Source organism: Apteryx mantelli, chromosome 1, assembly GCF_036417845.1.
Source record: "Apteryx mantelli isolate bAptMan1 chromosome 1, bAptMan1.hap1, whole genome shotgun sequence".
Classification (NCBI taxonomy): Eukaryota; Metazoa; Chordata; class Aves; order Apterygiformes; family Apterygidae; genus Apteryx; species Apteryx mantelli.
The window spans coordinates 168,321,833-168,344,319 of record NC_089978.1 but is presented as its reverse complement, the minus strand read 5'-3'; the positions used below and the strand labels follow the sequence as shown (position 1 = coordinate 168,344,319).

At 45.3% G+C, this 22,487-nt stretch overlaps 7 protein-coding genes across 7 annotated transcripts; 5 read left to right on the top strand and 2 right to left on the bottom strand.

Annotated features, from left to right (window-relative positions):
• Nucleotides 1-5,261: 5,261 nt before the first annotated feature.
• Nucleotides 5,262-6,490, top strand: LOC106488348 (histone H1.01-like; the record flags this gene model as incomplete). The annotated part of the gene is made up of 1 exon (XM_013947205.2): nt 5,262-6,490. A coding segment is annotated over one exon (828 nt), but the record flags the coding sequence as incomplete, so codon positions are not given.
• Nucleotides 6,491-6,909: 419 nt separating this feature from the next.
• Nucleotides 6,910-7,464, bottom strand: LOC106488120 (histone H2A-IV). The gene has a single exon (XM_013946974.2). The coding sequence runs from the start codon at nt 7,354-7,356 to the stop codon at nt 6,967-6,969; it is 390 nt and encodes a 129-aa protein (XP_013802428.2). The 5' UTR covers nt 7,357-7,464; the 3' UTR covers nt 6,910-6,966.
• Nucleotides 7,465-7,676: 212 nt separating this feature from the next.
• Nucleotides 7,677-8,160, top strand: LOC136990954 (histone H2B 8). The gene has a single exon (XM_013947194.2). It carries the CDS (start codon nt 7,728-7,730, stop codon nt 8,106-8,108), a length of 381 nt encoding a protein of 126 aa, XP_013802648.1. The 5' UTR covers nt 7,677-7,727; the 3' UTR covers nt 8,109-8,160.
• Nucleotides 8,161-8,248: 88 nt separating this feature from the next.
• Nucleotides 8,249-9,981, top strand: LOC106488336 (histone H3). The gene has a single exon (XM_013947188.2). It carries the CDS (start codon nt 9,508-9,510, stop codon nt 9,916-9,918), a length of 411 nt encoding a protein of 136 aa, XP_013802642.1. The 5' UTR covers nt 8,249-9,507; the 3' UTR covers nt 9,919-9,981.
• A 9,840-nt stretch (nt 9,982-19,821) lies between these two features.
• Nucleotides 19,822-20,632, top strand: LOC136994300 (histone H4). The gene has a single exon (XM_067311534.1). It carries the CDS (start codon nt 20,041-20,043, stop codon nt 20,350-20,352), a length of 312 nt encoding a protein of 103 aa, XP_067167635.1. The 5' UTR covers nt 19,822-20,040; the 3' UTR covers nt 20,353-20,632.
• An 84-nt stretch (nt 20,633-20,716) lies between these two features.
• Nucleotides 20,717-21,329, top strand: LOC106488342 (histone H2B 7). The gene has a single exon (XM_013947197.2). The coding sequence runs from the start codon at nt 20,903-20,905 to the stop codon at nt 21,281-21,283; it is 381 nt and encodes a 126-aa protein (XP_013802651.2). The 5' UTR covers nt 20,717-20,902; the 3' UTR covers nt 21,284-21,329.
• A 33-nt stretch (nt 21,330-21,362) lies between these two features.
• On the bottom strand, nt 21,363-22,089 carry LOC106488121 (histone H4). The gene has a single exon (XM_013946975.2). The coding sequence runs from the start codon at nt 21,872-21,874 to the stop codon at nt 21,563-21,565; it is 312 nt and encodes a 103-aa protein (XP_013802429.2). The 5' UTR covers nt 21,875-22,089; the 3' UTR covers nt 21,363-21,562.
• Between the last annotated feature and the right edge of the window lie 398 nt (nt 22,090-22,487).

Here is a 22,487-nt window from a genome sequence, read left to right as displayed (position 1 = left end):
TACAATCTAAATTCCCCACCCCTCATGTGCTGGTTCGGACCAATAGTAATATTTAGATCTGGGGTCTTCCCCTTCTTCACTGTATCCCTTCGTTGTCTCTAGGCAGGTTGTTTCTTTTCTTCTTTTCAAGGTTGCAGCTTCTGCTGTGGGTCGTAACTTCTTTATCTCTCCGGCTTGAACCAGCTCTGGGGCCCTCCTTTACTTAACTAGGCGAAAGTTCACCATATTATCTAAGTGCGGCCTAAGGCTTCAGCAAAATTTAGCTACCAATGCTAAGCAAGTTTTCTATAGGTAGTGTTAACTCATGCTTACATCAGCTCATGTTTGCATAAGTAAAAAGGGTTCATCTCTAATACACTTTTACAGCCTGATGCTAGCAATTAACTCTAGACAACTCCAGTCCAATATTCTCTAACAGGCATGAGGTAATTAAGTGCTGACATCTTGGGGGGGGGGGGGGGGCACGGGTGAAGGTGTCCTTACATATCTATCTTGAAGGGCAATGGCTAAATCTCTCAAGTTTAATGCGGTCAAACCTGATTTCTATGTTATTTACCAGCCCAAGGGTTACTAAGGCCTGAAGAGCTGCCTAAGCATTGGAGGTGGTTTCTGTGAATAAGAGGACTCCTTATCTTTACAGGCCTTTCATTTTTGATTTTTTCCAAATGAAAGAGAAGAGCTGAAGGTGATGAGTGAAAAGATGAGGATGGATCCAGCTACCTCACTGTCCTCTACAGAAATGAATTCTGGAGAAAGTAGTTGCTTGCACAGTTTTTAACACTTCATGACTTTGGTGCTAAATACCATAATCTCTTAAAAAATCTTTCTAAACTGATCACTGCTGGTGTTAGCTACCATTCAATTACATGCACTTGGTGAAGATCATAGCTTTGATTTTGTCCTAAGCTCAAAAACAAGCAAGCAAACCAAAACCAAAACCAATTCGTTTGTTTAAAAAATTTGTCAGGGATTCCAAATAACTTCAGGTCCTGGTTTGTGCAGGTATGCCTATGGTTCTCTCACAAAGCCAAAGGTAATTTCACAGGCAGGCTGGCGGGCTCCAAATTATTTGAGGATGCAACAGATGAAGTTCCACGGCAGGACAAGGCTGCAGTGTCCTTAGGAAGAGGGGAAGACTTGATTTCTAGTTGAGATTCCCACCCACGTGTGAAGCGCAATATCATTCATATGCACAGAGTGCAGAGATTTTGTATATTCAAATTCCTAAGGAGGTGTTATATAGAACTGCCATCTAGAAAAGAAAAGGGTTGTCTGTGTCAACCTAGTTAGTATGGTATGATTGTTTCTGCACTATATAGTGATGCATCAAGTTTTGTAGGGCTGAATGAACAGGATGGAAATGTTTTAAAGATGATGGGCTCCTTGCAGAAGCAGTTTATCAAGCAGGTTGTCTTCTCTCTGAGCCATTAAGTCTGCAGAATCAAAATCATGTTTTACAATAAAGCAATCAAATAACCCTGACTGCTCTTTCATTGTTTATCCTGGACAGCAGCCACAGGATAAACTCAAAAACAACAACAACAACAACAACAACAACCCCAGAGCAACCAAACTAAAACAAAATGCAGTAAACATAAAAACAACGGTTAATTCAGGAAACAATAGAGGCATTCAGAGCACAGGCCTTCTGCTGTGCTACAGGTGCTGCTCATGCGCTCACTGCATTGTCATTCAGCAGATTCACCTCCTTTTTTGAAGGTTAATGGCATGGAAACGACTCGCGCGGGGCGGGGGGGGGGGGGGGGGATGAGGAAGTAACTGGAGGAGGAATAGAGGTGGAGGGAGAGCAGAAGGGAGGGGGAGAGAAAAAGGGAGGAGGGAGGAAGCTCCTGCCCGGGGCGGGATTGGCGAGAAATGGGTGCAGACCCGGCGGCGCGGCGCGGCCCCGCCGTGTCCTCCGCGGGGGGCGGTGGCTGCGGGACACGCTGCCCCGGGTTTGGGGGCGACTGCTTTGCAAGGGGGCGCCCCCAAACCCGATCACTTCCCCCGATAGCCGCAAAACTCCAATAGCAGCGAGACTCTCGGAAGAGGCGAAAGATAGGGAACGATGCACAAGGAATAGCTGCGTTTTATAGCAGTACGTTATTTTGTTAAGTATTAAAGATACACGGAGCATCTATTGCCACCTGCAAATGTAGGTTTCTGCTGCATTTCTGCAGCTATAATATAATTAGCTTTCAGGCTTCAAGCTGAATTTCTGTTTCCTGAATGTGAGCACCCATGTCTCTGAAATTATTGTGAATGGAAGGAATCATGTGAGTTTAATTCATGTTTACCGATGCCTAAATTGATCCTGTACTATGTATCTAAGAGAAAAAGAAACCTTAATGACAATGACTTTTCTTCCCTCCTTTGCTGTCTAAACAGGACTGTTTTCAAGGGAATATGAAAAGGAATGTACCAATGATATATTCAAAAGGTTTCTCTACATTGTACCAGGTTTATAAGATGTGTTTCTACTTGATTGCTTTCTGGTTTGCTATGGATGGTTGTGGAAAAGTGGTAGAGGAACTAAATAATTAAGTGAAAGTGTTTAAGGGTAATCTATGAAAAAAAAACAACAACAAAACAACTATGTGTTTAACCTTTATTTGCACTTTGCCACATAGATATTCAAATAAGTTTTATGTGGAACAGCCCATAAGTTCATGGATATACTCTCTGCAACAGGCAATTCATTCCATTCATTTTTGTTGGCCTAGGCAAACGCTGTAACTTGCCTACCTGTTTAGTAACTGTTGTAGCCTAAAGCAACTTCTCCTTGTAAAAGGCAGGTAAAAAAGTAAACATAGACTTTTCTCTAGAACTCTGGAAGACTGCTTAGTGCCTAGAGAGTCTGGAAAACTTTTTTGTGCTGTCGAAGTTCAAGTTCTGTTACACAGTAATCAAACACAGTCTTTTTTCAAGAAAAAGATAAGAATTGTTTTGAGGGAAAAGAATTTTCAAGGACTTTTCATATAGTGTAGTCACTATGATAAAGTTAACCAAAATCTGAATGTTCAGTTATTACTTAACTTACTCATTTGCTTGCAGACTTGGGAATGCTTGTGTAAGTGTGCATGATTTCTTTTTGGATATCATCTTGCATATTATCTTCTAATGCCTTATGGAAGAACAGTGGTCCATGAACTAAATACAAGTTGAGTAACACCGTTCTAAGAAATATGATCTGGAATGCTGCAGCCACCATTAACCAGGCTAACCAAGAATTTGCAGCATGTATGCTGTAGCTAGTGCTTTAAAGCAGAAGCATACATTTTGCATGGACATCTATGACACTAAATGTTTTTTCATACCACCAATACTTGGCATAGACTGTTCTTAAATCTAAAGCTTTCCCCCTTTATGTAGAAATAGGCTTGAAAAATTAGGTTGACTGAATTATTGGAACATATTATAGAGAGAGATCCAGACTGATCAGAAATTCTTCATGTGAACTGAAATAAAATATTTCTTTTTTTAGAGAAAACATTTTATTAGTGTCTTTTGTCAAATAAATAAATAGCTGTTATGATCCACTTCTCTCTTCTGATTTAAAATATACAGGAGTTTTGTATAGCTGTGTTTCACAGGCAGGTAGTACGTTCATTTATAACAAGTATAGTAACATAAAATAGAAGAATATATTATCTTTCTGCATCAAATGCATATAACTAGTCAGGACAAACAAGGAAAAGAACTATTTTCAGCAATAGTAGTTTAATATTCCAGTTGTGTTTCAGTTGAAGAATAAGAGGTTTTGGCATTCACAGTTTTTGGTTTTGTTTTTCCTGAAATAAATACAAAAAGAAAAAAATAGGCATGAATATGCTATTGGTGGCATAGAAAATGGAACATTAGTCACAAGCTGCTATGAAAGGAAGCCAGGGTCTTTATATGCACTGGCTCAAAGGATGGACACATGGTTGGAGAGGCAGAAAACAAAAAATTCTTGGGGGGGGGGGGTGAATTACTGTGACTGAGTGTAATTTGTTTCCAGTGAAGATGACAGCAGTGAAAATTCTACTTTAGACTGGATGTTAATCTACTCATATTTCATTTGAAAATAAAATGCTAGAATACTTCTGTTCTGGAGTGATGTTTGGAACATTAGCGGGGAAAAACGGCTTTCCTTGTTCCCAAGAGAGGGCACCTTCTCTGATACTTCAATATGGGGATCGGTTCTGAAAAGAGAGAAATGCTTCTCCTCCCCACTTCTCCCCTGCATCCTATTTCTGAGGGCAAAATGAAACTCAGGAGGCCAAAACTGAGACACAGAGCCAACTGTTTCAAGGCATGGGTTTTTCAAACAGTCCAGTTAGGAGCTTCAACAAATTAAGGTCTGCTTCAGACCTGCTCAATACATTTTACCCCAGCCAAGGTTAAATATCTACAAATAGAAGGTTGTGCTGTTGAATATACTATATAAATGAATCTGAGCTTTTTAAAAACAAACCAATAAACAAACAAACAAAAAGGTTAATTGTTTTAAAAATAGTTCTCAAGTTGTGCGTAGCTTTGAATTTCAGCACGGCTACTGATGAAGTCTTACAGTTAACACAGTTTCCAAGTCTAACTTTCTATAGTAGTCAATAGCTAACCCTATTTCTTTGAAAAAGTGTGGGCTGATAAGAGGAAAAAAAAATGTCCTTTATCACTTCTGAAACAAAAATGCAAATAGTGTAAGAAGAACCCTTTGAAAACAACCTCGAGATTCTCATCCTGTTTGCAAGAGACCCTTCTGTCGGGCAGTCTTGTGTTACCTCTGTCTCTTTGAAGTGGATTGTTAATTAACGCATTTCCGTAAAATGACTCGCTCTTCTTCCTCCTGAGAGAGGAAACTGCAAAGAACAGGACAGAGCTGTTTTCCTAGTCTTGATTCTCCAGATGCAGCTTTAAATGACAAAAAGAACCGCTCCTCCCACTCCTCGGCGGGAGGCTCATTCAGATTCCGGACTGGCGCGTTCCTGACTCCCCTTCATCCAGTATTGTGTTTTCTTCTGTATAAAACACTGATGAATGAAAACATCCTGCTTCACCTTAATTTGCATCACAGAAGAAGACATGAGTTGTATGATACGGTGCAAAATACATAAAAAAATCAGTTATGAAGAAACATAAAGGGGAGAGCCATCCTCACTCCCTTCCAGGGGGGCGGGCTCCCAAAGGAACCGAAGAGACTCCTGCCTCTAAATATCGGCCTCTCACTGAGTTCTCTTTATTAATTTTTTTCAAACACCCCCCCCACCCTCCAATTTTGAAACGTCTTTGCAACCATATTGGAGACCGCTCCCACCGTTGCAGCAGCGCCTGCGGCCTCGGCTCCAGCCAAGGCCGCCACCAAGAAGCCGAAGAAGGCGGCGGGCGGCTCCAAAGCCCGCAAGCCCTCGGGCCCCAGCATCACTGAGCTGATCACCAAGGCCATGTCCGCTTCAAAGGAGCGCAAGGGGCTCTCGCTGGCTGTGCTCAAGAAGGCGCTGGCTGCCGGCGGCTACGACGTGGAGAAGAACAACAGCCGCATCAAGCTGGGGCTCAAGAGCCTCGTCAGCAAGGGCACCCTGGTGCAGACCAAGGGTACCGGCGCCTCCAGTTCTTTCAAACTGAACAAGAAGCCGGGTGAGATGAAAGAAAAAGCCCCGAAGAAGCGCACAGCGGCAACCAAGCCCAAGAAGCTGGCGGCCAAGAAACCCGCGAGCGCCGCCAAGAAGCCCAAGAAGGCGGTGGCAGTGAAGAAGAGCCCCAAGAAAGCAAAGAAGCCGGCTGCCACCGCTGCTAAGAAATCGTCCAAGAGCCCCAAGAAGGCAGCCAAGGCTGGCCGCCCCAAGAAGGCAGCGAAGAGCCTGGCCAAAGCGAAAGCAGTGAAGCCGAAGCCTGCCAAGCCCAAGGCAACCAAGCCCAAAGTGGCCAAGATGACCCAAAAAGAAGTAAATGATACTGGAAGAGGAAAGGAAACTTCCCTTACAGATACATGCAATGGCTCTTTTAAGAGCCACCCACACTGTCAAAATAAAAGAGAAAAAGCTGAAAAACCCTTTAAAACCCAAACTGATACGCGGTTATTCCCTGCTGTACTTATGTGTGACTTTTGAAGTTTGTGAGTAGAGACTTACGCAGAGTGCGAAAGTATGTCTTAGCCTATTTTGTCGGAACTCGTGATCCCCCGTTCCCACTTATTCCCCCTGATATCAGTTACTTGGAACAGTTGACGCTGTCCCTGAGGCATAGTCCTGTGCTTAGTTACGTTATGACACCACAATGAGAAACTTACGTCACCGCTGGTCTAAGAGAACCTGCAGCCCTGGACGACGGCAAAAAAAAAAGGAAAAGAAAAAAAATAACGTCGGGGCGCAGAAAATCCTTCCTGCTGCTTCGTAAAAAGAGCTCTGACCCCTTTTCCACCCCTAAATATGGGCGGTGGCTGCGGCACTGGGGAAATCTCACCGCGTCCCGCGCCGGGTTTGAAACCGGCGCGCTCCCCGTGGATTGGCCACTGTTGGCCCCGCCCCCTGTGCCATCACGGCAGCCCCCGATCCCTCCCGCCCCCGCGCAACAGCCCCCCTCGGCCGGGGAAAAACGCTTCTTTCCCCCATGGAAACCACAGCACGGGAGCACCATCCCCAGGCTGCCCTTACCATGTTCTTTTCATCAACTGCCCTTAGAAAACGCAGCGCTGACTAATACCAGCTCTCTCAGCCATACTTTAGCTTTGAAGTGATATTTTTTGTTTTCAGCTAAAGTCACTTTAAGGAATGTGTGGTATCTTAACTTCTTATAGAAAAAAAAATATATAAGCATCAGCAGAACACTGAGCTAAGTATATATTTACATTTAAAAGCTTTCAGTTACATAAAATCATAGTAACATTGTGTTTTCGAGGAAGCAGGACATAATCCTAGTGTTCCTGCTCTTTTTGGAAAGGTGTGGGTGGCTCTGAAAAGAGCCTTTGGGTTGTTTGTTGAATCAGTTTCACTTGGCTTTAGCCTTATGGCTGTCGGTCTTCTTGGGCAGCAGCACCGCCTGGATGTTGGGCAGCACGCCGCCCTGCGCGATGGTGACCTTGCCCAGCAGCTTGTTGAGCTCCTCGTCGTTGCGGATGGCCAGCTGCAGGTGGCGCGGGATGATGCGCGTCTTCTTGTTGTCGCGCGCCGCGTTGCCCGCCAGCTCCAGGATCTCGGCCGTCAGGTACTCCAGCACGGCCGCCAGGTACACCGGCGCGCCGGCGCCCACCCGCTCCGCGTAGTTGCCTTTGCGCAGCAGCCGGTGCACGCGGCCCACGGGGAACTGCAGCCCGGCCCGCGACGAGCGCGACTTGGCCTTGGCCCGCGCCTTCCCGCCCTGCTTCCCACGGCCAGACATGCTCTCCGCTTTTCAAAAAGAGAAAGAAAATCAACAACAACAAAAAAAACCCTACGCAAAAGAAAACAAAAGTACAAGAACAGAACAAAATGTACCGACACCCTCCACCCTGCCTTTTTATCGCTTCCTTGTGGGGTCCAGCAGGACTTTTGATTGGCTGAGGCGGTGATTGTGCTATTAGCCAACGAGAAGGCCGATGCTGTAACGACCAATTGACGTCTGGCTGTTTGTGACATCAAGAATCGAATCTACCCAATAGACGAGTACAGCTCCGAGTCATCTCATTTGCATACCGTCCCTATAAATATGGGGGACACCCCTATTGTATCTAAGTTGTTCCTGCGATAGTGAGGGAGCGACAGACTTTTAAAATGCCGGAACCAGCGAAATCAGCTCCTGCCCCGAAGAAAGGCTCTAAAAAAGCCGTTACCAAGACTCAGAAAAAAGGTGACAAGAAGCGTAGGAAGACGAGGAAGGAGAGCTACTCGATCTACGTGTATAAGGTGCTGAAGCAGGTGCACCCGGACACGGGCATCTCGTCCAAGGCCATGGGCATCATGAATTCCTTCGTCAACGATATTTTCGAGCGCATCGCCGGCGAGGCGTCGCGCCTGGCTCACTACAACAAGCGCTCCACCATCACGTCGCGGGAGATCCAGACCGCCGTGCGGCTGCTGCTGCCTGGCGAGCTGGCCAAGCACGCCGTCTCCGAGGGCACCAAGGCCGTCACCAAGTACACCAGCTCCAAGTAAATTTCTTGTTTGGAAGATCCTCTAACCCAAAGGCTCTTTTAAGAGCCACCCACATTTTCAGTAAAAGAGTCGTTTGCACTGATTCAGTTGGGTGAGTGGTGCTGGTGTCTAATACTATGTCAAAGGGGTATTTTCAGTGTTTCTTGCGTTTAGCTCCGATTCGATTTGTTATACTTATGCTCCGTATTTTAGTTTCAAGAGTAGTTCATAATGAGTAATGGTACAAGAGCGTTTTTGTGTTTGGAAGCTTTAGAAACACCAGGTATGATTTTGATAGTCATGTGTAAACCCTAGCTGAGTACTCACTGCACACGCCAATGAAGCTAGTAGTGTGAACAAAATCGAGTTGTACAGCTTTTAAGCATTTCTTCATCAGCCTTTTTTATTAAGGTGATTACCTCAGCTCTAGCTGTCGAGTACGCATTATGAAATATGCATGGCAAAGCTTAAGTTTTCTTTTGCCGTTCTGAAATGAAAAAAAATCATCTTTTGTAGAATTAAGATGAGCCTCTTTCAGTTTGACTTATGCTCCTTTTCCAATACAATGTTTTCGTCCCCTTTAAACATTATCTCTCCTTTTTGAACGCCCTGGCCGAAAGCCACAGTGCTGCTTGTTTACTCAGAAAGATCCATCGGGATTATGCTGTGTCTGTGACCTCTAGAAGATAATGTTTCATGACATATATCACACCATGCAGGGTTAAAAGCAAAAAAATACAAAATTATCCCGTTTTTCATCATTTGGCTTGCCTCATGGGTTTGATATGACTGGTGTCGTATCTTTGTCCTCCTTTTTTAATGGAGAATATGCGCGGGAGAGCAAGAAGGTTAATCATGTTTGTGAAGTGACAGATAATAGATGAAAGAACACAAGGAAAAATAAGGTTTAGGGAATAAAAAAAATGGATGAAAGGCAGAGCGCTTTTGAACATCAAGTAGAGGAGGATACGAAGTGAAGTCCTTTTTTTTTTTTTCGCCGGAAAAGCGTATTGCCAAAGGGTTCATATCCTGACTGCCACGGATAGAGGCAGCGATAGAAGCGTCTGTTCTGGGAGCTGAGAAGAGCTCCGCGCCCGCGGGACGGTGACAGCTGTGGCAGAGATCGCTGCCGCCGCCGACCTCGTTCCTTGGGGCAGACCCACGGGTGAACGGAACCCGGAGCGGGGAGCTGACCGTGACGGGAGGGGGGGGAGGGGGGAAGAGACCGTTATCACCCCCCGCCAGAACGCGGGCTTCTCAAACCTTTTAAATTGCCCAATAGAACTCGCGCCTCCTCACTAGCCAATCACAGGACGCTGATGTCTATAAATAGCGAGCTCTGCTGTCGTGTGTTCCACAGATATTTATAGCTCAGTGCTATAGGGCGGCTGCTGCTGCTGCTGCTGCTGCTGCTGTGAGGATGGCGCGGACGAAGCAGACAGCGCGGAAGTCGACGGGCGGGAAGGCGCCGCGCAAGCAGCTGGCCACCAAGGCGGCCCGCAAGAGCGCGCCGGCCACGGGCGGCGTGAAGAAGCCGCACCGCTACCGGCCCGGCACGGTGGCGCTGCGCGAGATCCGGCGCTACCAGAAGTCGACAGAGCTGCTGATCCGCAAGCTGCCCTTCCAGCGCCTGGTGCGCGAGATCGCGCAGGACTTCAAGACGGACCTGCGCTTCCAGAGCTCGGCCGTCATGGCGCTGCAGGAGGCGAGCGAGGCCTACCTGGTGGGGCTCTTCGAGGACACCAACCTGTGCGCCATCCACGCCAAGCGCGTCACCATCATGCCCAAGGACATCCAGCTCGCCCGCCGCATCCGCGGCGAGCGCGCTTAAGCTACTAGCAACCCGATCTTTCTCAGACTGCTAAAAACCCAAAGGCTCTTTTAAGAGCCACCACATTGGCACGAGAAAGAGCTGTAGGTCTTACCTTGTGTGGGGAAGGAGGTGTTTGGCTGTGCTTCCTTTTTTTTGTGCGTTACCAAATTCGATCGTGTGAGGCTATAAACGTGTAAACCGTGTTTTGACAGGGTTGAGCAGGATACGGAACAAACTGAACAAGGTAACTGCTGCTTAGTTCTTGTACTGATTCAGAGTGCATGAGTCTTTAGATTAAAAGTTCCTGTTTGTAGGCCTTCGATGCGCTACGTGTTTTTTTGCGCTGTTAGGGGAAAAACTCATACTCCAAGCCTTTATTCAACTGAAGGAGATACTGAAACTTCAATAAGGTTGGTTTTATTTCTTACGTAGTTATGCTGTATTTCTTAAAAGCAGTTATAGTAAAGTACTTAATGTGTAAACGGCCTTTACAGAATCTTTTTGCATAATCTGTTAGGATTCTTTTTTTTTTCTTTAGAGGAAGTATAAGCAGCAGTTATTTAAAGTCTTTATTGCAGTATTGTAGTCCAATTCCTTCCTTTTTATTTCTGAAGCAGCAAGTAGTCTGTTCCGCCCTTCCAGGCAGGCACTCGGTCGGTACCTTTCTCAGTGTTTTAGTGTTTTTTGTCTCTGGCGGTGTGAGTGTCCCTGCCGTGAGCGACGTCCCCTGAAACTCGGCCCTTCTCAAGGGCTTTTAGTTTATCCCCGGGAGAAGCCTAACGTTTTCCGGGCGAGAGGGAGGAGGCTCTCTGCAACCTCCATTTCTGAAAAGGTTCTCTTTCTGCTTCCGTGGGGAACAGTCGTGGGATCCTTGGTGGCTGTGCGTATCCTGTCTGAATATTCAGAGACGTCTATTTGGATCAATTTTCTCCATCTGTATGTACTCTCGGCCATATTTACTGAACTTAGCATAGAGAAAATATTTTCCCTAGGAATATTGGGATGTTAAAAATTTAGTATCGAGGACAAAATTCTTATTAAATTCTTATTAAAAATTTTACCATCCCCCTTCGCGTTCAATGAGTCTAGCGAACATATCTGGAAAACAGGACTTCTCCCTGACTATAGGTTCTCTTATGCAGTTGCACAACCCCTTGTCCTCCTGCTCAACGAACCTGTAGTTAGTGCCTCGAAAATGTAGTTTTCAAAAGTGATCACTGACTTTCCAACATGCTTCAGATTTTTTTTTTTTTTATACAATGAACTTTATATAATTTCGGGTGTTTGTTGTTCCATTACAACAGCAAATCGCAAATCTTGGTTTTGTAATGCTTGTAATAAAGAGCTGTGACTTTAAGAAAGCGTTGGATTGAATTGATTATAGCTTTCATTTAAACGCATTAATAAGGTGCCACGGAGGATTACTCAGAGAAAATAAATATCTTTCGGTGCCTAATACTGTAAGATTATTCCTTTTCTGTTAATCGCTGATACATTTCATTTTGGAAAGTGTTCCTTTCTGTTTCAGGAATTTGGACTCTGCAGCAAAATCTGACCAATCAAGTTCCTTGACACACCATTTTCTTTCGCTTGTTTTTTTTTTTCTCGCTTTCAGCCATTTTCTATTACTTAACCTCAGAGGGTTAACAGGGAGGGGAAAATGGTACCAAAATAACCCTTTGGGAACTAAGTTTATGTAGATTCCCCTCCCCCGCCCCCGCCGGCGCTTTTGGTCATTGATAAAAGGATCGTGTTTTTCATAATACATTTTGTTTTTGCAATAGTATGGTTGCAGAAGTGGTTATTGGTGTGGTTGTGGACACGATGTAGTTGCAGAAATGATTATATAAACTAAATGCATTTTCTGTTACTGTCTGTGTGTGATGCAGAGGGATCTATTCATACCCACTATCTAAACCTGTTATAATATTAACAAGTTTATGATAAGTTTAATGATAAGCATAAATCAACCAAAATATCTGTTTTTAGTATCTCCATATAGTGGATATTTAATGTCATATCTTAGCAAACAATTAGAACAGTTACTTTTCAGTAGGGGTTTGGGCAGAAGTGTTGCTTATTTGCCTGATTAGGAAAAAAATCATATATGAAGAATGTGACAGGGAGAGTGTATTAATTTCTCTTAAGTCCTATCATTTCTTTTATTTTGAAGACCTTGGACTCTTTTAATAAATATAGGTTTGCTCTGACTCATTCTACAGTTGCATGTTTGAATGATAATAAGCAGTAATGCTCCATCAATTGCATTTGAGAAGGGAGTAGGCCTGAAAGGCTTTTTGGAGGAAGCATGCTCATATGAACCCTGCTCAGTAATTCCCTGAACCTGAAGAGGTTCTTTGGAATATACAGTAATGTAAAAGATCACTAATAATAATCTCTTATAGCTTGTTGCAGAGAGTAAAGTTAGCAATTAGAAAGTACTTTCTGTGTGGATTTGGAAAGTATAACAATTGCAGACAGCTGTAGCAGTGAGAGTGGGGAACTGCACGTTGGAATAGATTGACTCTGGCTTAAATAAAGGGTGCTGCTCCATCACCTAAAAAATTATTAAACCCTCACTGGAATCGTTTCAGTTTGCATCCAGTGTTGAATCATTTAACTGTGAAACAGCAAGAAAAAAAATCCCAAATCACACAGAAAAAAATACAGAGCCTGCCTTCATAAAGCACAAATAAAAACTGATATCAAGAATATTTAATTCCTTGCTCAATTACATTGTTATTGACAAAATACAAACTGACGTAGGAATTGCTAGACATGCTTGCACCTGGTATATGAATTCAGAGAAAACCTGAATATCAGGCAAGCCTGAAATACTACATCTTCCAGAAGGAGAGCATTAAAAGCGAATGAAAAGTAAAACTGAATTTGCAAAGACAGTTTATTTGACTCTAAGGTTTTTCAGTACTAAGATGCACAGATGATGGTGTGTAAGATTTCCTAATTCAAAGGGAGAGGAAAAGTGGAAGTTCCTCTGGCACCAGCTAGAGTCCAGCAACATTTCTGTGCTTTTTGCAGGAGGGAGCTTGACTTGATGAATCCTGTCAGGTAAAAGCTGGCTGCATGCAAGAGCGGCATGCTCACTAGCCGAGGACTGGCTAAAAAACTGCCAGCACTTTGCCCTACTTGGCTGTTGGTAATCACGTAAAGTGCTTTTGCTGAGGACTTTAACAGCTCTGTGAGATGTTTGGGTGAGATTGTTCCTGGCTATTTTTCCACCTTCTGTGAGTGGTCTGGCACTTGGTAAGATCTGGCTCAAATCACTCCTTTTAAGAATGGACTTCCTGACAGTCTAATAGATAAAATATCTTATAATCGCTGAGATCCTGGTGAAATTCTTCCTCAGTTTCATCAAATTTATGAAATTGTGTATTTGTAATATGTGCTGCAGTTTTAGTGACTCATCAGTATGTTTGGTCAAAGCACCTTTTTCTCTAACAAAAGTCAAAATCAGCTCTACTTTAGACACTTAATAGTTATCTGGAATACTTTTTTAATCTGCATGAAAAAAGAGTGACTTCTTAATCTGAATTAGCTATTGTAAGGCAATATGGGAGTTTCCAAGCAAGTCAGTAGATGAAGATAAATCTTAAACTTCCTATCACATTCTTTTCATTTGCAAATCTTTTTTTCCTAGCTCCCTCACAGAACTGATCATCTGTTGTTTACAGTCTGTAGTAACCACAAACAGTGAAGTCTGAGGCTGGTGCCTACAAATGACCAATCTTAGCTTCCCCGCCAGCCTGGGCAGTATGGCTTTGCTGCTTCCTTTCCTCTTCTCTCCCACTTTAAAGTCATGTTATCTCTTTTGGTAGGTTATGAGCATTGTGTGGATTGTAGTTGTAGTTTTAAACTCAGAAATATACCTCTTATTATAGAAATATGAACACTTGCCCTGTTCTCATCTTATAAATATATGAGCTTTAGGAAGTACTGCTGGCTAGTTACTATGAACCTGTAGTGAAATACAAAGCTGTAGTCTCAGCAAATCTGTCACTCATGACTAATAAAAAAGCAGCCTGCTCAAGGAACATGTTATATAAACCAATTCAATGTCCTTTCATAGCAGCAGCTAGCAGCAGAGAACGATGACCTCAGTTTGATACATTGGCTTTGAGATAAGTTTTTTCCACTGTAAAATTAATTTGCTACAAAATGTCCTATATAGTGCAGAAACTGAATTACCTTAGAAGTTTTAAAATTGGGCCCAACAAGTAGTTCCATTCCTTTTAAATATTTAGGACAATATATTACAATATTAACCACAAACAACTATGTATGCTGGCAAGCAGAACTCATGAGAATCCTCTCCCTGCATGATGGAAGTCAGGAGATGAAGCATTTCTAGCTTCTCCAATCTCCTTTGTCCTGGGATATTTATTGTTCATAGGACCATATGTTGGCAGAGATCCAGGTAACAGTCTATCAAAACTCTCACCTCTCATTTTTAGAATTTCATATATGACAGGACTGAACCATGGTGTGCAGCATTGCTCCAAAGAATCCCTCCTGACTTTCAGTAAACACACAACCATTCCATAACTGCGAACCTCTGAAGCCTTAAACTCTGGCAGGAAAGAGTGGTGGCCTTCACTAATGCAGTGAGCACTCATAAAACAATAATAACTGAATTGCTGGGATAGGAGAAAGCTCTCAGTTCATCCACATATGTGACTAATTGCATATTCTCAGAACTCTAAAATGTGTAGAGATCTTTGACAGATATCAAAAGGATATGAATGGGAATATGTGAGCACAAGCACCAGAAAGAAAGACAGAAGAATGGCTATAAGCATAGCAGGTGTTGATTGAACCTAGATGTGCTTGAATCTTGACTACTTACTATATGCAGCTTCTCTGAATATTCAGCTTGGGAAAACAAAGCGCAGCGTAAATGAAGGCCAGACTATAAACTGAAGCAATTGAGGGAAGATGATGGGAAGATCAAGAGCAGTCCTGAAGCAATAAAACAATCCTCTAAGGAGACAAGCAAGGGAGTAAATCCTAATGGTCACAGAAGTGTGACAGGATGGAGAGACAAAAGATCAGAATTGCTTTTAGCTTCTAACCCCTGCAAGAGGCACATTCAAAGACCAGCACATCATAGTCAAAATAACGCCTCCTCTCCCCCTCGGAGACCTAATGAGGGCTCATAGCTACCATTCCTTGTCCTGCGTGTTGCTACAAGTAATCCTAGCCAGCTCACGTGGACACATCTTGTTTTTCGTGTGTGTGTTTTAGAGTACATGAACACAATCACTTTGCTTTAAAATGAAATTGCCTTCCCCTCCTTATCTGTTGTTGCATTGAGCTTTGCTACATCTTTTGCTACAGTGCTGCAACACCAGTTGCTACAACTGCTTTCTATTGATGATTTCTGGGTGGTTATTCAGGAGCTGCCACCTGCGACCCATCATGTTGTGCAGAATGAAGGAACAGAATTTACAATTTTATGGATTCCAAATTAAGACATCTATATGTATCATTAATAGCTAATGCATTTTGAAAAGCTCCGGTTTCTGAAAGGCAGCTATCACTTTAGTTAAATCCCTGATGATGACAATTTGCAAGTGAACAGCTGTTGTAGTATCATTGCAAACCTTCAGAGCACATCCGGTGAGGTTTTTTTCCTCTTCTTCTTCTTCTCCCCCCCCCACCCCCCCTTTCCTCCTTAACATCAGGTTAGCTTAATCATGGAGAGAGCAATCTGGACCATCCAGAAGCCAGGCAAATGGCTTCAGTTTCAGAACTGGCTCCCTCTCGTGTGCTGTTGTACCCCCAAGAACTGGGACAAGTTTCTAGCACAGAACTGGGAAGGCTCTAAAGAAAATGTGTCAACAGGCTTGATCATCTCATGTTTACAAATCATTACTATGCTGTGCTAAGTCTCCTGTTTCAAAAACACTGGTGCACATGTGGAGATTAAATACACTCAAAATTTTCAGTATGTTCCTCAAATCTGCTGCATGTCCTTTTCTCAGCTCTCTTTATCCTTTATCGTGATCCATCACTATACATCTCTGAAAACTTCCCAACACTTCTTTGCACTCCTTCCCCATATAATGAATATTCAAGGCATAGTTATGAGCTGTTAGTGCAATGGATCCGCCTGCTCTCTACCCCCACTTTTTTCCATATTATCAAGCACACAGTACTGATCAGTCAGGACAGACTACCAAAACCATATGAAATACTGGACTATAATAACTTCAGTCTGTGAGGCCACTAAGAAGAAGGATATTCCAGAAGGACATTCCAGTGATCATTCTCAGTAAATGCTCAGATTTAAGCAAAACCTGAAAATCTAAGATATTCTCCCATAGATGTTAGCATGATATGCACGTGTTGCAATGTACATGCAGATGCAGAGCTTAATGCATGGTATAAGAAACATGAAAATAAGGAAGGATGACTTTTGTGACTCAGGCTTTCAGGAAGTGCCAAAAATCAAGTGCAAGTTTTTCAGTGTGTTTCAGAAACAACGCTAGCCTTTCAATGAACTGAACTCTAAACATTTCCTGAGTGAATTGCAAGAGAATATTCCTGGCCTCTCTGGCTCATAGGAGGATAGCAGAGGACTTCTGACAGTCCATGAGAACCAAGTCAGATCTACTCTGTACAATGCACCGATAAAGGGCATTTGTTTGAGAATTGCCATATACTTTGCTGAAGTCAAGCAACCGAATATTAAAATCACTCTTGCACTGAGATTAAAGGACTTCCAGAGAAAGAACCATGCTGGCTACAGTTCAGGTTAGTTATATAATGAAGTCAAATCTTTAAAAAAATATATTTTTCTAAAAAAAAGCAGCTGTTTGTGGCTAAAATGGGACCTTGTTTCCCTTAGTCCTGCCAGAGTTGGCCTTCCCACCAGTTCTCCTGAGCAGAGTTCCAGAACAGATTTATTTTTGTTTTTAGGAATCATTTTCACACACACACACACAGACTTATTTAAATGGATTTGGACTTTTCTGGTTTCAGGGATGACCTTTTCAAAGGTCTGAGAGAGGTGACTACACAAATTCCAATGAAAATGAGCAGGAGGTCACTGTCTTGCTATCTCAGGCTGCTTTGATAATCTCAGTTTAAGATAATGTAGTACAAAAACTTCCCCAGACAAAACATGTCTCTCCATCTCCACAACCAGTGCCTGAAATTGGTAACAGGGTGAGCAGCATTCTTAGGCCAGTTCTTGCCTTTTCACTTGTTATCCAAGCAGTGATGTGCAGACTGTGAGTTCACCCTGCTGCAGTGCAAGCACAGTCTACACAGAAATTGGATGTGATATAGCCAATACTGATTACTTGGTCTGAGGACTGAACAGCAATTGTTTTATAAATATTTGTGTGTGTGTGTGTACATATTATAGATAACATTTTCAGCTTTCTATAACTTCTTGGAGGTTTAGACTTAGGCAAAATGGAAAGTTCTTACCCCTATGAAATTTATCAAACTGGATGGCCCTGGAATGAACAACACTGAAAAACACATTAGAGTTATTTCAGAATAGATTGTATTTTAAACACTAGAGCAATCTGGTTGTTAATACTTTATATCCATAAGAGTTTTTTTTTTTCTTTCTTTCTTTAACATATCAGCAATAACATTTAAGGGTTACTCATTATAGGCTTCTTGGCTGAAAGTACAGGGTAAAACTCTCTCTAATTCACCACAGTGTCCCAGTGCCTATGCAAAACTGCACTTCTTTGCAACACAGCACAGGCAGCACCCCCAATAAAGGCAGAAGTTACTTGTGCTTCCCTGAGCCCCTCCCCAAGGCTCCTCTGGGCTCTTGGCTGCTGCAGAGGGGGATTCGCCACATTCCCGCATCCCCCTTCCTCCTGCACACACATTCCCATACTGGTTTCATACATCCATCATGCATATGGATGCCTTCATAAAACATTCTGGTTAGGGTTTGGGGTTAATGGCTCTCTCACTTAATGGTAAAGGATTCATTCATTCAAATGTAGGAATGAAATAAAATGTGACTGTTGATGTTGCTAATAAGATGGCTAAGTAGCAAAGCCAGCAGGGCCTTACATCAAGAAAGTAAAATCACATGGGCCATGATCCTTTCCTAGAGGCAGCACTCACAGTCATCAGTCAGTAACCTGAATGACAAAATAGATTATTTAGTAGCTTTACTCCAAAGGCACATCCCAATTTCATAAAAAGAAGGTTAAAACTTTTTGAACAGGGTTGGTATTTAGTGAGAATAGAAATCGATAAAGAACCAAAAGACAACAACTGAGACTTAAAAATACCTCACGCCTCATGTTTATGTATTTAGAAAAGTAGCATACATAGATACTCCCCCCCCCCCCCCCAGAGGAATAGCAATTCCTTTTGGGAATGTGTCCCTAGTTCACTCTTTTTTTTTTTTTTGGGGGGGGGAAGGGATAGAAAAGAACTATGTAAGCATATTACCATAAAAATGTGGAACTATTATGAATAAAAAATAGGAAAGATGATGTTTTTGCCACTAAGAAGCACTTTTGCTGCTTTCCAAGTAGTCACACAAAAGGATGAAGCTGAAGGTCCTTTATAATGGTATGAGTTCTCAAAATACAAAACCTAATTTGGGGAAGGTGAAAAACAAACCAGACAAAAAAATGCTAAGTTCTTCTTGTAAAAGTTGATATTTGTTTAGTTCAATGTCCCTGTGTTAAATGGAAACAGTCCTATGATTTCCATTTGCCATACTCAGTAGAAATCTGCAAACATCTGTTGTGTTAAAAAAAGTAAAATGTCAAGCACCTTCAAAGCACTTTTGTGTGTGTGAAATTGTGTTTAATGTCAGTGTAAATTATCTGAATAGTATCTTTGTTGAGAAGTAAAATTTACTAGGTTGAGTAGCTCTCTGCCTGAAGCCAGGGAATTAGTATAATTAGAATATTAGTCTCTATTGCTAACCTTTAAAGGTATTAGGAGCATTCCTATTTTAATTGGTACATGTTCAGCGAAGAGGTAACCTGAAGATGAGTGTGAGAATATTTCAATATTCTTTGCTTTCCACTACATTTCAAGATGTTGAGTACAAATGGGTCTCTTGCTTCCCCAGTAGGAAACATTCCCAGGATGTGACATCCCTGTTTTCAGTGTTTTCTCACAGTCTAATCTCTTCTGGAAAAAAAATTTAGACGGTTAGCTTTCCTCTCAGTGGTAACAAACATGCTTGAGAGGTAAGTGTAAGATAGATTATATGTATGTGTTTGTGAGTGAATGTGCACGCGAAAAAGCTGGTCATGTTCTTGCTGACATGGAGCAACAATTATGGTGCATTTTTAATGAAAAAAGAAATCTTTCCATGAGCTATGAACATTTCCCTTCTGCCTTTTTTCTAGCAAAATTCAGGGCTCACAGACAGGAAAAAAAGATGGAGTTCAGACGAGACAAAGATGGCAGAGATTATATAAATAAACCCGAGAAAGGCGGCTATATGTGCTAATAATTATAATAAAAATAAAAAACAACGATGGGAAGGTCCAATGTCTAAATCGGGCCGGGGGCGGGGGGCGGTGGAGCGGCGGGGCGGGGAGCGGAGGGGGCGGGGCGAGGACGCCGCGCGAGGCGCCGCATTGGCCGGATTTTGCCGCAGACCCCCGGCTCGGGCGGGGAGGGCCGGGCCGAGGGGCGCCGCACCCCGAAACAGCGACCGGAAGCGCGGCCCCGCGCGCGCGCCCCCGGCACAGAGCGAGAGCTGCTCCCGGCAACGCGCCCGCGCGGGGGGCAGCGGCGGGGCGGGAAAGTCGCCAGGGACCCGCAGGCGGGCGGCGGGCTCCGGCGGCGCGCGGGGGGGCCGGAGCCCGGGAAACCGCGCGGGGCGGTGGGGGGAGAGTCCGGCGCCGCTGGCGAGCGGCAGAGGCAGAGGCAGAGGCAGAGGCAGAGGCAGAGGGGGCGCCGGCGCCCGCCGCGGTGCCTTCTCGCGGGAAGCGCGCGCCGAGGTGCGCAGGGGCCGCCCCGGGGCGGTGAGCGGGGGGAAGGGGCGGAGACTGCGGCCGAGTGCCCGCCTCCCCCGTCGCGGCGCAGTCCCCAACCAGGTCGGCTCCCACGCGCTATATACCACCGCGCGCCACTGCGACCACCATACTCGTCTCTGGCAGCGCAAACAGCAGCATGTCTGGCAGAGGCAAGGGCGGGAAAGGGCTCGGCAAGGGGGGCGCTAAGCGCCATCGCAAGGTGCTGCGCGACAACATCCAGGGCATCACCAAGCCGGCCATCCGGCGCCTGGCTCGGCGCGGCGGCGTGAAGCGCATCTCGGGCCTCATCTACGAGGAGACGCGCGGCGTGCTGAAGGTGTTCCTGGAGAACGTGATCCGTGATGCCGTCACCTACACGGAGCACGCCAAGCGCAAGACGGTCACGGCCATGGACGTGGTGTACGCCCTGAAGCGCCAGGGACGCACTCTCTACGGTTTCGGTGGCTGAACGCTTTGTTTCTCTAAACCTAAACTCTCTAACATCAAGGCTCTTTTCAGAGCCACCCACAAACCTCATAATGGGAGCTGTTTATTACTAACGTTATATTCATAAACTGATGTATCTTATATTTTTATAAGTTTCATATGCAGTTTATTTTCCGATTTATAAAGCTGTTACAACATGGGGTTCTTGTTTAAAACTTTGACCTGGCGAACATACGTTAATGTATCACTTCAATGCGCACAATGTAGTAAACCCAAATGTATTAAATAACGATGAAAATTAAGTACGTCTTTCATTTCGTATTTAGATAATCTCACTAGAGAAAGCAGCATCGCCCCCACCGTAGCTACAAAGCAAGATTGAGTAGTTGCAGCTCTGAAGCCGTGACGATATAGGACGGAAGTGGCTGTAATTACGTTTGTGTTTTTTACTCCAATAGAAATAGAACATTTACAATCCTCTCATTTGCATGACGCCCTTATAAATAGGGGGACAGCCGCCATTTTCGAGGTCGTTGAGGTTCTGTAAAGGTCTTCGAAGGAAAGTTTTGAAGATGCCTGAGCCGGCGAAATCTGCTCCAGCACCGAAAAAAGGCTCTAAGAAAGCCGTCACCAAGACTCAGAAAAAAGGTGATAAAAAACGGAAGAAAACGAGAAAGGAGAGCTACTCGATCTACGTGTACAAGGTGCTGAAGCAGGTGCACCCGGACACGGGCATCTCGTCCAAGGCCATGAGCATCATGAACTCCTTCGTCAACGATATTTTCGAGCGCATCGCCGGCGAGGCGTCGCGCCTGGCTCACTACAACAAGCGCTCCACCATCACGTCGCGGGAGATCCAGACCGCCGTGCGGCTGCTGCTGCCCGGTGAGCTGGCCAAGCATGCCGTCTCTGAAGGCACCAAGGCCGTCACCAAGTACACCAGCTCTAAGTGAAAAGGTTTCAATCTACAACCCAAACGGCTCTTTTAAGAGCCCCCAACTTTTCCTAAAAAGTGCTAGAATTACAATTAAAGACGCTTTATGATAAGTTTATTAAGAATTTAAATACAATAAAAACATGTTTACAGTGTATGTTAAGAAACTAAACAACACTGTTCATTCCTATAATTTTTCTTCCTTCTATAGTAATAAACAGCTCCCATTATGAGGTTTGTGGGTGGCTCTGAAAAGAGCCTTGATGTTAGAGAGTTTAGGTTTAGAGAAACAAAGCGTTCAGCCACCGAAACCGTAGAGAGTGCGTCCCTGGCGCTTCAGGGCGTACACCACGTCCATGGCCGTGACCGTCTTGCGCTTGGCGTGCTCCGTGTAGGTGACGGCATCACGGATCACGTTCTCCAGGAACACCTTCAGCACGCCGCGCGTCTCCTCGTAGATGAGGCCCGAGATGCGCTTCACGCCGCCGCGCCGAGCCAGGCGCCGGATGGCCGGCTTGGTGATGCCCTGGATGTTGTCGCGCAGCACCTTGCGATGGCGCTTAGCGCCCCCCTTGCCGAGCCCTTTCCCGCCCTTGCCTCTGCCAGACATGCTGCTGTTTGCGCTGCCAGAGACGAGTATGGTGGTCGCAGTGGCGCGCGGTGGTATATAGCGCGTGGGAGCCGACCTGGTTGGGGACTGCGCCGCGACGGGGGAGGCGGGCACTCGGCCGCAGTCTCCGCCCCTTCCCCCCGCTCACCGCCCCGGGGCGGCCCCTGCGCACCTCGGCGCGCGCTTCCCGCGAGAAGGCACCGCGGCGGGCGCCGGCGCCCCCTCTGCCTCTGCCTCTGCCTCTGCCTCTGCCTCTGCCGCTCGCCAGCGGCGCCGGACTCTCCCCCCACCGCCCCGCGCGGTTTCCCGGGCTCCGGCCCCCCCGCGCGCCGCCGGAGCCCGCCGCCCGCCTGCGGGTCCCTGGCGACTTTCCCGCCCCGCCGCTGCCCCCCGCGCGGGCGCGTTGCCGGGAGCAGCTCTCGCTCTGTGCCGGGGGCGCGCGCGCGGGGCCGCGCTTCCGGTCGCTGTTTCGGGGTGCGGCGCCCCTCGGCCCGGCCCTCCCCGCCCGAGCCGGGGGTCTGCGGCAAAATCCGGCCAATGCGGCGCCTCGCGCGGCGTCCTCGCCCCGCCCCCTCCGCTCCCCGCCCCGCCGCTCCACCGCCCCCCGCCCCCG

Excerpts from the sequence above, each read along its gene's own strand:
- LOC106488121 (XM_013946975.2), bottom strand. The coding sequence starts at position 21,874 with ATGTCTGGCAGAGGCAAGGGCGGGAAAGGGCTCGGCAAGGGGGGCGCT.
- LOC136990954 (XM_013947194.2), top strand. The coding sequence starts at position 7,728 with ATGCCGGAACCAGCGAAATCAGCTCCTGCCCCGAAGAAAGGCTCTAAA.
- LOC136994300 (XM_067311534.1), top strand. The coding sequence starts at position 20,041 with ATGTCTGGCAGAGGCAAGGGCGGGAAAGGGCTCGGCAAGGGGGGCGCT.
- LOC106488342 (XM_013947197.2), top strand. The coding sequence starts at position 20,903 with ATGCCTGAGCCGGCGAAATCTGCTCCAGCACCGAAAAAAGGCTCTAAG.
- LOC106488336 (XM_013947188.2), top strand. The coding sequence starts at position 9,508 with ATGGCGCGGACGAAGCAGACAGCGCGGAAGTCGACGGGCGGGAAGGCG.
- LOC106488120 (XM_013946974.2), bottom strand. The coding sequence starts at position 7,356 with ATGTCTGGCCGTGGGAAGCAGGGCGGGAAGGCGCGGGCCAAGGCCAAG.